General features: G+C 47.6%; 1 protein-coding gene across 1 annotated transcript in view; it reads right to left on the bottom strand.

The window, feature by feature from the left end:
- The window catches only part of LOC311142859 (opioid-binding protein/cell adhesion molecule-like), a gene marked incomplete at both ends in the record, with an annotated part of 148,196 nt that overhangs the window by 39,964 nt on the left and 92,884 nt on the right, over nucleotides 1-15,348 (bottom strand). Inside the window, one exon of the mRNA XM_084178557.1 lies at nucleotides 7,812-7,937. Within this exon, the coding sequence (XP_084034683.1) occupies nucleotides 7,812-7,937 (126 nt within the window). The remainder of the gene's footprint in view (nucleotides 1-7,811; nucleotides 7,938-15,348) is intronic.

Here is a 15,348-nt window from a genome sequence, read left to right as displayed (position 1 = left end):
CTGCGAGGGGGGAAGGTCAGTGATGAAGTCCACCGAGAGGTGAGACCATGGTCGTTGTGGAACGGGCAGGGGTTGTAACTTACCCCTAGGCAGATGTCTAGGCGCCTTACACTGGGCGCACACCGAGCAGGAGGAGACATAAACCCTCACATCCCTGGCTAACGTGGGCCACCAGTACTTAGCACTAAGACAGTGCACTGTCCGGCCAATACCAGGATGTCCAGAGGAGGGTGACGTGTGAGCCCAATAAATGAGTCGATCCCGAACCTCGAGCGGTACGTACGTCTGACCCACAGGACACTGTGGAGGGCTAGTGTCGGTACGCAATGCCCGCTCGATCTCAGCATCGACCTCCGACACAACCGGGGCCACTAGACAAGACTCCGGTAGTATGGAGTGGGCTCAATGGACCTCTCCTCTGTATCATACCGCCGGGACAGGGCGTCTGCCTTACCGTTCTGGGACCCAGGGATGTACGTGATTTTAAATACGAACCTGGCTAGAAACATGTTCCACCGAGCCTGGCGAGGGTTCAGTCTCCTAGCTGCCCGGATGTACTCCAGGTTCCGATGGTCAGTCAAAATGAGGAAAGGGTGTTGAGCCCCCTCAAGCCAATGCCTCCACACCTTTAGGGCCTGTACCACGGCTAACAGCTCCCTGTCCCCTACGTCATAATTTCGCTCCGCCGGGCTGAGCTTTTTAGAGTAAAAAGCACAGGGGCGGAGTTTAGGTGGCGTGCCGGACCGTTGAGATAGAACAGCCCCTATACCGGCCTCAGACGCGTCCACCTCTACCTGAAATGGTAAGGCGGGATCCGGATGCGCCAGCACCGGAGCCGAAGTAAACAGGCCCTTCAGTTTCCCAAAAGCCCTGTCCACCTCAGCTGACCACTGCAAGCGCACCGGACCCCCTTTCAGAAGAGACGTGATGGGAGCTGCCACCTGTCCAAAACCCCGGATAAACCTCCGGTAGTAATTCGCAAAGCCCAAGAACTGCTGCACCTCTTTAACAGTGGTTGGGGTTTGCCAATTACGCACGGCTGACACACGGTCCACCTCCATCTTCACCCCTGACGCGGACAACCGATAACCCAAAAAGGAGACCGACTCCTGGAAAAACAGACATTTCTCTGCCTTGACATACATGTCGTGCTCCAACAGCCTCCTCAACACTCGACGCACCAGGGCTACATGCTCGGCTCGGGTAGGAGAGTACACCAGAATGTCATCAATGTACACGACCACACCTTGCCTCTGCATGTCCCGGAAGATCTCATCCACGAAGGATTGGAAGACCGAAGGAGCGTTCATCAACCCGTATGGCATGACGAGATACTCGTAATGACCCGAGGTGGTACTAAAGGCTGTTTTCCATTCATCGCCCTCCCTAATGCGAACCAAGTTATATGCGCTCCTGAGATCCAGTTTCGTGAAGAAACGCGCTCCGTGCAATGACTCCGTCATAGTCGCAATCAGAGGGAGTGGATAACTGTATTTCACAGTAATCTGATTGAGACCACGGTAATCAATGCACGGGCGCAACCCTCCATCCTTTTTCTTCACAAAAAAGAAGCTAGAGGACGCAGGGGAAGTGGAGGGCCGTATGTATCCTTGTCTCAAAGATTCGGCTATGTAAGTCTCCATAGCCCTTTTCTCCTCTTGAGACAACGGATACACGTGGCTCCGCGGGAGCGCCGCTCCTGCCTGGAGGTCTATCGCACAATCCCCCTGTCTGTGAGGAGGCAACTGCGTCGCCCTCGATTTACTGAACACAAGTGCCAACTTCCCATATTCAGGGGGAATGTGCATTGCGGGCACTTGGTTTGGACTTTCCACCGAGGTCGCCCCCACGGAAACACCCAGACATCGCCCCTCACACTGAGCAGACCACTCCTTGAGAGCCCTCTGTTGCCACGAAATAGAAGGGTTATGGGTACTTAACCAGGGAATTCCCAGCACCACCGGATACGCAGGAGAGTCGATCAGATACAGCTGAATATTCTCCTCATGACCCCCCTGCGTACACACCTTAAGTGGTGCTGTGACCTCCCTAATCAACCCCGAACCCAACGGGCGGCTATCTAATGCATGAACGGGAAATGGAGCGTCAACCGGAAGGAGGGGAATCCCTAAATCTAAACAAAATTTCCAATCAACAAAATTCCCAGCTGCGCCTGAATCTACTAGCGCCTTATGCTGGGAATGAGGTGCAACCTGTGGAAAACTTACAGGTATACACAAATGTACAACAGAAAGCTCTGGGTAAGTGGGGCGTCTACTCACCTGGAATGGCTCCCCAGTGCGTGGCCTGTTGTCCCCTCCCCCTGGAGACCCTCCCCAGCACCTGGCCGCAGTGTGCCCTCCACGGCCACAAGTGGTGCAGGGAACGGCCTCCCTCGGGCTCCTTCTCCTCCTCTCTCTAGCGCCAGCACCTCCGAGCTCCATAGGGCTCGGCTCGGAGGTGCTGGAGGATGGAATGGACGGACCCCACTCGGAACGTCCACGGGTGGCCAGCAGGGTGTCCAGACGGATGGACATGTCGAACAACTGGTCGAACGTAAGGGTGGTGTACCTGCAAGCCAACTCACGTTGGACGTCCTCCCGTAAACTACATCGAAAGTGATCGATGAGGGCCTGTTCATTCCACCCTGCATCTGCCGCTAGAGTCCAGAACTCCAGTGCGAACTCCTGGGCGCTCCTCCTCCCCTGTCGGAGGTAGAATAGACGCTCCCCCGCCGCTTTCCCCTCAGGTGGATGGTCGAACACGGCCCTGAAGCGACGGGAGAACTCCGCATAGGAGATGGTGGTGGCGTCTATCCTCCTCCATTCGGCGTTGGCCCATTCCAACGCCTTGCCGGTGAGACAGAAGATGAGGGCGGAAACGCTCTCGTGTCCCGAGGGCACCGGGTGTACAGTGGCCAGGTAGAGCTCCACCTGCAGGAAGAACCCCTGACACCCGGCAGCTGTGCCGTCATACGGCCTCGGGAGCGAGAGCCGAATCCCACTGGGTTCCGGAACTTGGACGGCCGGACTGACCGATGGTGGTGGTGAGGTAGGTGGAGGTGTGGGTAACCCTCTGGACTCCCATCGGTGCAAGGTGTTGATGACGTCCTGCAGAGCGGTCCCCATTCGCTGGATCTGATCATCCTGGCTGCGGACGCGCTCCTCCAACGACTCAGGCGCTGCTGTCGCTCCTGCTGATTCCATAGATGGTGTGTAATTCTGTCAAGGGTTCTGAAGCGAATGTGGTGTGGAATCAAGTGCAGGACACAGGAGCTCAGTCAAACTTGACTTTACTGGAAAGGCACGAAAAATAAACGGGTCAAACTAACCCGGAGGCGAACAATACGCAACAGTGCGTAATACAAAAACCGACTACGCACGAACAAAAGTGCGACGGTAAACTAGCGTCTGTCCAAACAACAGTAGAACACCAACAGACAGGAAAAACAATTACACACAACACATGACAGAAACAACGAGAACTTATAGGACACATAATCAACACTAAACATGAACAGGTGTACTAAACAGACCAAACCAATCAAACATCGAAACAAAGAACGGTGGCAGCTAGTACTCCGGAGACGACGACCGCCGAAGCCTGCCCGAACAAGGAGGAGGAGCAGCCTCGGCCGAAACCGTGACATTACCGTGAAATAGACAAGTATTACTTATGCAAAATTCGGGACAGACACACAAAAAATTATTTTTTTTTCGTGTCCACCACACGATTTTGTATATAGTGTATTTCAATCACAGATGAAGGCAGTAGGTTACTTAAGACAGAAACAATAGGAGAGAAGTTGGTCGGGGAGGATGGGTGGGCATATAACGTGAATGTCTAGAAACCCAAAGCATTGCGTGTTCAAACCACATGGACAACTTTAGCATTTTAGCTAATTAACAACTTTGCAACTACTTACTACTTTTTCACTACTTAGCTGGGATGTTAGCCAACCCCAACCCTAACCATAACCCTTTAACTACTTAGCTAGCATGTTACCCAACGCTTACCCTAACCTTAACCCATAACCCTAACCCCTATCCTAGCTAACGTTAGCCACCTAGCTAACCGAGCTAACCTTAAATTGGAATTATTTATGAAGAAAATCATGTAGTGGTCACAAACGCATTTTTAAGAAAATCGTGTGGTGAACATTGAAATTGTGTACTGGACATGAATGCGTTATGGTGGACACAAAAATGTTAACTCGTGCATGTCACAAACTTAAAATAAGTACTTTGCCTATTTCACGATAATCTGTGACAGGTATGAATACATTCATATCTAGACTGTCAAGTCTACAAGTTGATCAGGTTTGTGAATAATTATAATAATGTCTGTGGCATGAGCATAACATCTCCCATAAGTGCATGCCAAATGCTGATACAACGTGGTAACAATCAAGTGCAGTTACAGTATTGTTCACAAGCATTAGGATTAGCTCACCCTCCACTCTTCTGGGAAGGCTTTCCACTAGATGTTGGAATATTGCTGTGGGGACTTGCTTCCATTCAGCCACAAGAGCTTTAAGGAGGTCGGGCACTGATGTGGGATGATTAGTCCTGGCTCGCAGTCGGCGTTCCAATTCATCCCAAAGGTGTTCGATGGGGTTGAGGTCAGGGCTCTGTGGAGGCCAGTCTAGTTCTTCCACACCAATCTCGACAAACCATTTCTGTATGGACCTTGCTTTGTGCACGGGGGCACTGTCATGCTGAAACAGGAAAGGGTCTTCCCCAAACTGTTGCCACAAAGTTGGAAGCACAGAAGTGTCTAGAATGTAATTGTATGCTGTAGCATTAAGATTTCCCTTCACTGGAACTAAGGGGCCTAGCCCGAACCAAACTTTACAGTTGGCACTATGCATTGGGGCAGGTAGCGTTCTCCTGGTATCCACCAAACCCTGATTCGTCCGTCGGAGTGCCAGATAGTGAAGCGTGATCCATCACTCCAGAGAACGCGTTTCCACTGCTCCAGATTCCAATGGCGGCAAGCTTTACACCACTCTAGCCGATGCTTGGCATTGCGCATGGTGATCTTAGGCTTGTGTGCGGCTGTTCGGCCATTTCATGAAGCTCCCGACAATTTTTACACGCTACTCTCTTCAGCACTCAGCAGTCCCGTTCTGTGAGCTTGTGTGGCCTTCCACTTCGCGGCTGAGCCGTTGTTGCTCCTAGACGTTTCCACTTCACAATAACAGCCCTTACAGTTGACCAGGGCAGCTCTAGCAGGGCAGAAATTTGACGAACTGACTTGTTGGAAAGGTGGCATCCTATGATGGTGCCACATTGAAAGTCACTGAGGTCTTCAGTAAGGCCATTCTACTGCCAATGTTTCCTATGGAGATTGCATGGCCGTGTGCTCAATTGTATACACCTGTCAGCAACGGGTGTGGCTGAAATAGCCGAATCCACTAATTTGAAGGGGTGTCCACATACTTTTGTATAAATAGTGTAGCTATGTTGACTATGACGGTGACAACGATGTAGGCTGTGTGTAGCGGTTAGTGGTTATGGTAAGGTTATACAGTAGAGAAGGCCTACACCTAGGGTGGAATTGGGGGAAACTCATGGGAATGGGGTTGCCAAATCAAATTGTGACCCCAAAAAATTCAAATTCCACCCTTCCAACAACCACAGATACAAAACATAAAACCTGTCTCTGAGATAACATCCATAAAGGGTTCAAATGAGCTACATTTACCTCCATACCCGCTCCTCTAACTGGCTGAATGCACATCAACCTCTACCTACCAAATGACAAAGCTCACAGACTAAAGACTTGTATCAGCACTTTCTCCATTCTATACATGCTGACACGGAAGGAGGCAGTAATTGCGTAAATGTGCATAGGTCTTCAATGTATTCAGGGGGTACTGGCGCAACAAGTGACAGTTGCTCTTTTTCAGCCACCCGGGCTGCAATTATGGTTCCCCCAGGCAAGAAGACACCCGCCGTGTGTGGCAAATGGAGACCCATCAAAGCAACTCCTCACTTATCTCCTAAAAGACAGGGCCAGTCACATCCTTGTCGTATTAACATTACAATTCCGCAATCCTTGTAGACACAAAAGGAGAGAGAGAGAGGGGAGGAAACTGTTACACAATTGTCTCCACGAGAAATGCAGCTCATTACAAATGCAAGCATCATCTTGCCTGATTAAGTGAAGCATAGAAATGTAGATATGGAGACAGGCAGACTAACGTGGTTTTCCCTCCTCTTGATGAGATAGCGGTATGTTTGAGCACAGTGCTCCAAATGCACTCAGTGAACATATTCTCCGACATCCTCAACTGTGGCACGTTTGTCTTTGCAACGCCACTTCACACTATATGCAAATAATTCTGAAATGTATTCCGTCACTCAATCACTTACCTCCAAAACATTTACATTTCTCCAATTATCCTAATTAATTATCCCAAATGCATTGACAGCAATTTATTTCTATACATATCATTAGCGGTTAATGGTGATTAGGGAACAGGTAGTAGACAGATAATGAGCTACTCATTAAGGAGTAGGATACAGTTCACCAAGTGTCATTGGGGCTACCTAATGTCAAGGTGACAGAGTTGAGAGAGGGGGAGTATGAGTGAGTGAGTGAGTGAGATAACTGCAGGAACGTCCACCAGAGCTGTTGCCAGAGAATTTAATGTTCATTTCTCTACCACAAGCCACCTCTAACGTTGTTTTAGAGAATTTGGCAGTATGTCCAACTGGCCTCACAACCGCAGACCATGTAACCACGCCAGGCCAGGACCTCCACATCCGCCTTCTTCACTTGCGGGATCATTTGAGACCAGCCACCCGGACAGCTGATGAAACTGTGGGTTTGCACAACCGAATAATTTCTGCACAAACAGATCTGAAACCATCTCAGGGAAGCTCATCTGCGTGCTACCCGTCCTCACCAGGGTCTTGATGTGACTGCAGTTCAGGTAAAAACCAACTTCAGTGGACAAATGCTCACCTTCAATGGCCACTGGCACGCTGGAGAAGTGTGCTCTTCACCGATGAATCCCGGTTTCAACTGTACCGGGCAGATGGCAGACAGTGTGTATGGCGCCGTGTGGGCGAGCGGTTTGCTGATGTCAACGTTGTGAACAGAATGCCCCATGGTGGCGGTGGGATTATGGTATGGGCAGGCATAAGCTACAGACAACGAACACAATTGCATTTTATCTATGACAATTTGAATGCACAGAGATACCGTGACGAGATCTTGAGGCCCATTGTCGTGCCATTTATCCGCCGCCATCACCTCATGTTTCAGCATGATAATGCACAGCCCCAAGTCGCAAGGATCTGTACACAATTCTTGGAAGCTGAAAATGTCCCAATTCTTCCATGGCCTGCATCCTCACCAAACATGTCAGCCATTGAGCATGTTTGGGATGCTCTGGATCGACGTGTACGACAGCGTTCCAGTTCCGCCAATATCCAGAAACTTCGCACAGCCATTGAAGAGGAATGGGACACACATTCCACAGGTCACAATCAACAGTCTGATCAACTCTATGCAAAGGAGATGTGTTGCGCTGCATGAGGCAAATGGTGGTCACATCAGATACTGACTGGTTTTCTGAAACACGACCCAACTTGTGTCTGTGACTAACATATGCATATCTGTATTCCCAGTCATGTGAAATCCATAGATTAGGGCCTAATAAATATATTTCAATTGACTGATTTCCTTATATGAACTGTTACTCAGTAAAATCTTTGAAATTGTTGCATGTTGCGTTTATATTTTTGTTCAGTGTAAATAAACAAGTCGAGACTAACTGAGGTGAGAGATGGGTGTCTTACCTGAGGGAGAGAGGAGTTTCCAGGTAAACGAGGGTTCTGGTTTGCCACTGGCTTGGCACATCAGTGTGACGTTGGAGCCTTCGTTGACCACGATGCCCTTCGACAGATTGATGATTGTGGGGGGCACTGCAAAACACAGAGAAAATTACACTTGTTTGCTATTTGTTTCTGTTTTACCATTTTAACGGAAAACTATTATAGTAACTTTATTACTCAGAATTTGGATTTAAAGATGCCTGTACTATTGAAAAATAAAATACTGTAAATATGACAGGTGTGAGCAACGCATTTCTTTGAATCTCATATCAAGCTAGTGCTGAGATAACTACATCAGAGTGTTTCCTATAACCTATAAGCCAGCCTCTGTAAAGTGAAGGAACACTCAGAAAAAGATAACCTTTCCTGACATTACTGTTTACCCTTAGAGGCATTCACTGCTGGTACAGTGGCCTGAACAAAGGCCAGAGCTATTCAACCATAACCTCAATCAAAATGTGACTGTGTCACAGGAGTTATTCCACCTCGAAGGAAGATGGTGTATTAAATAGGCCTCAGTTTGCTGTTTGGGCCATGAGTGCACCTAAGGGCCACCGTAGCCTGCTCACCATCATTACACTCAGAAAAGTTAAGCTAGAACTAGGCCTACTCAAGTTGAGGGGTAAGAAGAAAGAAACAAGTACACTAAATACTACTATTGTTAATGAAACAATTTCTACACATCATAAACATGGGCTTTTGCACACAAAATAGTATTTGGCACAGACACAGAAAACCATGACCTTGCTGAGTGCAGATCCAAAGCAGCGAGAAATAGCCAGCAACTATCAGGAGTCTCTTACAAGAACACACATATTTCAGCTTTTGTTTTGCACCTGCTCTCCACTCAAAAGCTCACTCCTGACGGTGCAAAGCACTGAAATTCTAACCTGCAAAGAATCGGAAACCAGTCTTTCAAATGAAAAGATTTTCGAAATGCAGAAGCACCAGGAAAAGCCCTTGACCTAAAAACGGTCAGTGTGAAAGGGAGCGAGTTGAGCAGTGATCTGCTATACTAGAAGGGATGTTCTGAAATGAAGCAAGCCTTACGATTTCTGCCCCTTTCTATGTCCCTCTGGACCTGCCACCAGCTGCAAATCATAAGTGAAGTAGCCACAAACATTGTTCAATAGGATGCTTTTTCACTGCCACTAGGCATCCTTTCTTATACATCCTGCACAACTGCATTTGAATAAGACATGGAAATATAGTGATATTGTAGGCTACATTGAAATGAGGCACTGTGTGGGGCCAAGGCATAAGTATGTTCCACATCTTTCTTTGAGGAAGTATCATGGCGGACTACCAAATAGAATGTCCCCCACCTGTGACACTTTTCATCTCTCCAGCAAATGACAGGCAAGGTGTCTGCCAAACCAAAGAGAGGTGTCCTCGTGTTTTGACATCTCCAATATGTCCTGTCAACGGACACGTTTTGTTTCCTCTGTCTTTTTCTTCCATTTTAACTTTCAAGGATTTCTATTTCCAAGAAGACGAAGACAAGAACAAATGAATTAATTTAGAGAGAATCTTTGTGCAATTGGTTTTCTGTTCAGTATCCGAAAAATGCAAACGAGAAACTTCACCTCGTGGCTGATGTATTGATTGCCTTTGCACTTTGAACACAATTTGAGAAGAGTGCAGTACAAGGCCTAATCCTTGTCTTTGTGGAACCCTTGCAGAGCACAAAAAGGAAACAGTCAGCACAAATATACATGTAACAAATAATCATATTATTTAGGGAGCCACTGGGAATAGAATAGACTGCACTGTGTAAGCACGTGCCGCTCCCTAAAATGCTGAAACCCCATTTAGAATTTGATGGCAATTTGAGAACTAAATGTGTGTAAAATGTCACCCGGACACCTGCCACTTTAGTCGACAAGCCAGACGAATGTCTAATGCGTTGGTGACTCTTCACTGATTCCCCCCCTCCCCCCGAGACACACAACAACACATACTGTATACCCACGGAGAGGATGGAGGACAGGGTCATCCACAGTTCAGCACCCCTGGAGCAGTTTAGGTGTTGAGTGCCTTGCTCAAGGGCACAACGGCAGGATATAGTGACTAGGTCAGGACACTGACGCCAGCAACCATCTGGTTTTCCGCCCCCTACCCACCAAAATGTTCCTGTCTGAGATTCGAACCGGCAACCTGGGATTCACACCGACAACTCTCCCGTTGCTGGCCCGCCTCTCAAATCTCAAGGACACCTGTCACCCCCTTCCGTATAGTTCAACAAGCAATCAACTTCAAAGATTGGTACAGCAATAAAAGACATTGCCACTCAAATAAATGTCCTCTAACATTTCCTTGAGAAGAAGTATCGATAGCATGTGCAAAGAGAACACGTGTGGCTCACTTGGTAGAGCATGGCACTTGCAGCGCCAGGGTTGTGGGTTCGATTCCTACGGGGGACCAGTATGAAAATGTATGCACTCACTACTGTAAGTCGCTCTGGATAAGAGTGTCTGCTAAATGACAAAAATGTAAATGTAAACACAATATGAATGAAAGAAGTGCACAGAAAGCATGTTTGCTAGACTTTAGCTGTGTTCGAATACTCATACTAACCGTACTATGTGTGACGTAAATTGAGTATGTAGTATGCTTATTGGTCATAGCATGGATATAGGTAGTATGCCAAAGGTTCCCGGATGTCGTACTACATTCACCAAAATACGAAGTATACAAGCAGTGGACACTATTTCCATGCTTTTGTGGACCATAATGCAATTATTCAGAAAATGGGCGTGGCTTCACAACATTTTCAGATTTGAAGAAAATGGTGGAAAATATGCAGCCGAAGTCCGATGAGAGCGGATACAAATTCATTGCTTTAACTAATTATGACAAATGTTAAGAAAATGTGGAGCAATGTAATAAAGTAATTCCTTCCCAAATAAGTTACGTTACACGTTATGTTGTCTGACAATTTGTTAGCTTCGCTAGCCTTACGAACCGCAGTTGCATGTACAGTGCCTTCGGAAAGTATTCAGACCCCTTGACTTTTACCACATTTTTTTACGTTACAGCCTTATTCTAAAACGGATTTTACAAAAAATCCTCAGCAATCTACACACAATACCCCATAATGACAAAGCTAAAACAGGATTTATTAAATATTTGCTAATTTATAATAAAAAAAAAAAAAAAAAATACCTTATTTACATAAGTATTCAGACCCTTTGCTATGAGACTCGAAATTGAGCTCAGGTGCATCCTGTTACCATTAATCATCCTTGAGATGTTTCTACAACTTGATTGGAGTTCACCTGTGGTAAATTCAATTGATTGGACCTGATTTGGAAAGGAAACACATTTGTCTATATAAGGTCCCACAGTTGACAGTGCATGTCAGCGCAAAAACCAAGCCATGATGTCGAAGGAATTGTCCGTAGAGCGCCGAGACAGGATTGTGTCAAGGCACAGATCTGGGGAAGGGTACCAAAATATTTCTGCAGCATTGAAGGTCCCCAAGAACACAGTAACCACCATCATTCTTAAATGGAAGAAGTTTGGAACCACCAAGACTCTTCCTAGAGCTGGCCAAACTGAGCAATCGGGGGAGAAGGGCCTTGGTCAGGGAGGTGACCAAGAACCCGATGGTCACTCTGCATCTCAGTGCTTGAGGCGTCACTACAGACCCCCTGGTTCGATTCCTGGCTGTATCACAACCGGCCGTGATTGGGAGTCCCATAGGGCGGCATAGGGCGGCGCACATTTGGCCCAGCGTCGTCCGGGTTTGGCCGGTGTAGGCCATCATTGTAAATAAGAATTTGTTCTTAACTGACTTGCCTAGTTAAATAAAGGTAAAATACATTTTACAAAATAACCTGCTCCAGAGTGCACAGGACCTCAGACTGGGGCGAAGGTTCACCTTCCAACAGAACGCAGCCAAGACAACGCAGGAGTTTCGGGACAAGTTTCTGAATGGCCCAGCCAGAGCCCGGACTTAAATTTGATCGAACATCTCTAGAGAGACCTGAAAATAGCTGTGCAGCAATGCTCCCTATCCAACCTGACAGAGCTTGAGAGGATCTGCAGAGAAGAATGGGAGAAACTCCCCAAATACAGGTGTGCCAAGCTTGTACTGTCATACCAAATAAGACTCAAGGCTGTAATCGCTTCCAAAGGTGCTTCAATAAAGGGTCTGAATACTTATGTAAATGTAATATTTCAGTTCTTTAGCAAACATTTCTAAAATCCTGTTTTTGCTTTTTCATTATGGGGTATTGTGTGTAGATTGATGAGGGAAAAAAACAATTTAATCAATTTTAGAATAAGGCTGTAACGTAACAAAATTTGTAAAAAGTAAAGGGGTCTGAATACTTTCCGAAGGCACTGTATGTACCAGTATGTTAGCTAGCTACCGTCCTAACGTTATTTGGCTACTAATACATCGAACTTGCCAGTATATTAACTATATGCCAACTAACTAACTATACAACGTTTATTGACTTGATTATTCACGTCATTCTTAGCTTAGCTAAGTGGTATAGACGTTGTGCATTCTCAATGGACATTGTTAATGAAGTCGTAAGATGTCTAGCTAGTAATTTGTTAGCTATGGTAACAAGCTAGGAAGAAGTTGCATAGCAACAGCATCAACTTCCGGTAGACAGAAAGGATACCGTTTGTTTACAGTATACTGAAATGAACTAATAGTATGTAGTATATACTCATTAAGTATGTAGTATACAGTATGTTAGTATGGGTATTCGAACACAGCTTTTGTTTTGGTTCTCTCGTGCTGTAGTAGTTCAAGTTAGGGGTGGATTTTCCAATATTTGTGGAGCTAAAAAAAGTGTTATTCAGTTGAGGAACGGAATGCAAGTAGTCATGTCACTGTAGAACTTTATCTGACTGCTCTTATCGTTTAACATGGCATGGCTCCATTCAATTTCTAATCCTAGTCTGTGCAGGTAATGTGTTAACATTTTATAGAAACTGATATTCAATTGAAATCGTCATATCAAACAGACCAAAGTCTACATGGAATTGACATCTCCTCTGCCAGTGACAGTCTTTAGTCTAAACCCAGATGATACTGTCAAATTGGTGTACTACTGTATCAAAATGGTTGTATTTTCTAGACTTTGCCTGTCAGTCAGACAAGGAAAACTAAAATCTTTGGGTGTTGTCCAGGCAGGAAATGGCAAATCATCTGAAGACAGAGTTATCCAGACCACCGACAGAGAACACTTTTGTGTTTTTTACTAATCAATCTACACAGAATACCCCATGATGACAAAGCAAAAACAGGTTTTTAGAATTTTATGCAAATGTATAAATACAAAAATATCTATATATCACATTTACATAATATGGTCAACCGTGGGGTGTTGAGTTGAGCTTGCAGAGATGGACACAGAGACAGGGAGGTTCTAGTCAGAAAAACACAACTTTACTAGGCAACGAAAATAAAGATAACAAAATAATTCAGGGTTGGCTCTATACTTCTTCTCCTACTCGGCTCTGTGCTTCCGGGAGCTTTGTTTCCCCTCGTTGGCTCATTCCTTGCCTCTATCTTTGTCCTTCTCGCGGTGTGCCACGGTGCTCCCTTTATGTGGCCTGCACGGCTGGCTGGCACTCTCCCCTAATTACCTCTACTTGGCCCGTCGGGGTGCCCAGCCCGTTTACTCCCAGCAGAGGGAGCCAACGTCACGGCACATACCTCCCCTCTTTCACCAACCCCCGGGGTAGACCTTCCAGGATACCACCACCACCTGGAACGCCGCCTCTGTCCTCTGTCCACCGCACCGTCTGGAGTAGGCGTGCCTTCGTCATGTCTGTGAGGGTAGAAGCTATTGCGGCAAAGTTAGGTACAAAACGACTGTAGTAGCCTGCTAATCCCAGGAACGACTTCACCTGCCTCTTGGTTCGGGGGACCGGCCATTCCCTAATGGTGACAAAAAAAAACTTTAAAACTTGGGGCTTCACATTTTCCTGCCCGATTCGATAGCCCAGGTACTCCACCTCGGCGTAGCTCAGTTTGCACTTGTGGGGGTTCGCGGTCAGCCCGTCATCCCTTAGCGCATCCACCACCACCTGTAACCTACAGAGATGGGACTCCCAACTGTCACTGCACGATTATATCATCCAAATACGCAGCAGCGCACACAGTGTGGGCGCAGGACACCGTCAATGAGTCGCTGGAAGGTTGCTGGTGCCCCGTGGAGTCCGAATGGAAGGACCCTGTAGTGGTATAGCCCCTCCCCGGGGTGGAGAAAGCAGTCTTATCCCGGGAGGCCGCTGCCAGTGGCACCTGCCAGTACCCCTTCGTCAGGTCCAGGGTGCTGACGTATCTTGCCTACCCCAAGCGGTCAATTAGTTCGTCCACCTGGGGCATGGGGTAGACATCAAATTTGCTGACCTCGTTCAGGCCCCGGAAGTTGTTGCAGAAGCGGACGGTTCAGACCAGTTTTGGTACCAGCACTATAGGGCTAGACCACTAACTGTGGGACTCCTCCAGTACCCCCTTCTCTAGCACTGTCATCAATTCCCGCTGGACCGCCACCCTCCAGGCTTCTGGTATCCGGTATGGCCGTTTACACACTTTTTTTCTCCCGGACATGTGTGGGTATGATATTCCACGAGATCCGTGCCCCCTGGCACCTCGGAGAACACGGCCATATTCCGCTGGACCAACTCTCGGAGCGTTTGTCGTTGGGTCGGGTTGAGGTCTTCCCCCATGGAAACTTTGACAGAGGGCGGGTTCTGCTGGGGCCGGGTCCACGTTGCACACAGCGCCTCTCGTGCGTGCCATTTATTCAGTAGCTTCAGATGGTCAAGCTGGAGGGGTTTTCTCCACCCCGGTTGGCGGACCTTATAATTGACGTCGCCTACCCGCTCGACGATGTCGTAGGGCCCATGCCACATAGCCAGGAATTTGCTCTCCATTGTGGGGATCAGCACCAATACCCTCTCACCCAGGTGGAACTCTCGTGGTTGGGCACACCGGTTGTATACGCAATCTTGGGCACATTGCGCCTGGGCCATATGCTCCCTCACCACTGGCCAAATCGCCTTCATTCTCTCCCTCATCTCCTCCACGTATTCCACCATGCTGAGAAGGGGGGTCAGTTGGTCCTTCCAGACCTCCTTGGCTAGGTCCAGCAGTCCGCGGGGCCGACGGCCATACAGGAGCTCAAAGGAGGAGAACCCAGTGGATGCTTGGGGTACCTCACGCACCGAGAACATCAGATGGGGCAGTAACTGGTCCCAGGTTTCCCATCTCTCTAGATTACCTTCCTCAGCATCTGCTTTAGGGTCTTGTTGAAGCGTTCAACTAGCCCGTCCGTTTGTGGATGGTACACACTGGTCCTCACCTGTTTGATTCGTAACAGATTGCAGACATCTTTCATTGCATGAGACATGAATGCAGTTTCCTGGTCCGTCAGGATTTCCTGCGGAATATCCACCCAGCTGAATAAATGGAAGAGCTCCCGTGCGATACCTTTCGCTGCCACCGTACGTAACGGGATCGCCTCTGGAT

This window comes from Coregonus lavaretus (genome assembly GCF_964263955.1).
Source record: "Coregonus lavaretus genome assembly, chromosome: 15".
Taxonomy (NCBI): domain Eukaryota; kingdom Metazoa; phylum Chordata; class Actinopteri; order Salmoniformes; family Salmonidae; genus Coregonus; species Coregonus lavaretus.
Note: the sequence above shows the minus strand (reverse complement) of the source record. Positions and strands in the feature narration are given on the sequence as shown.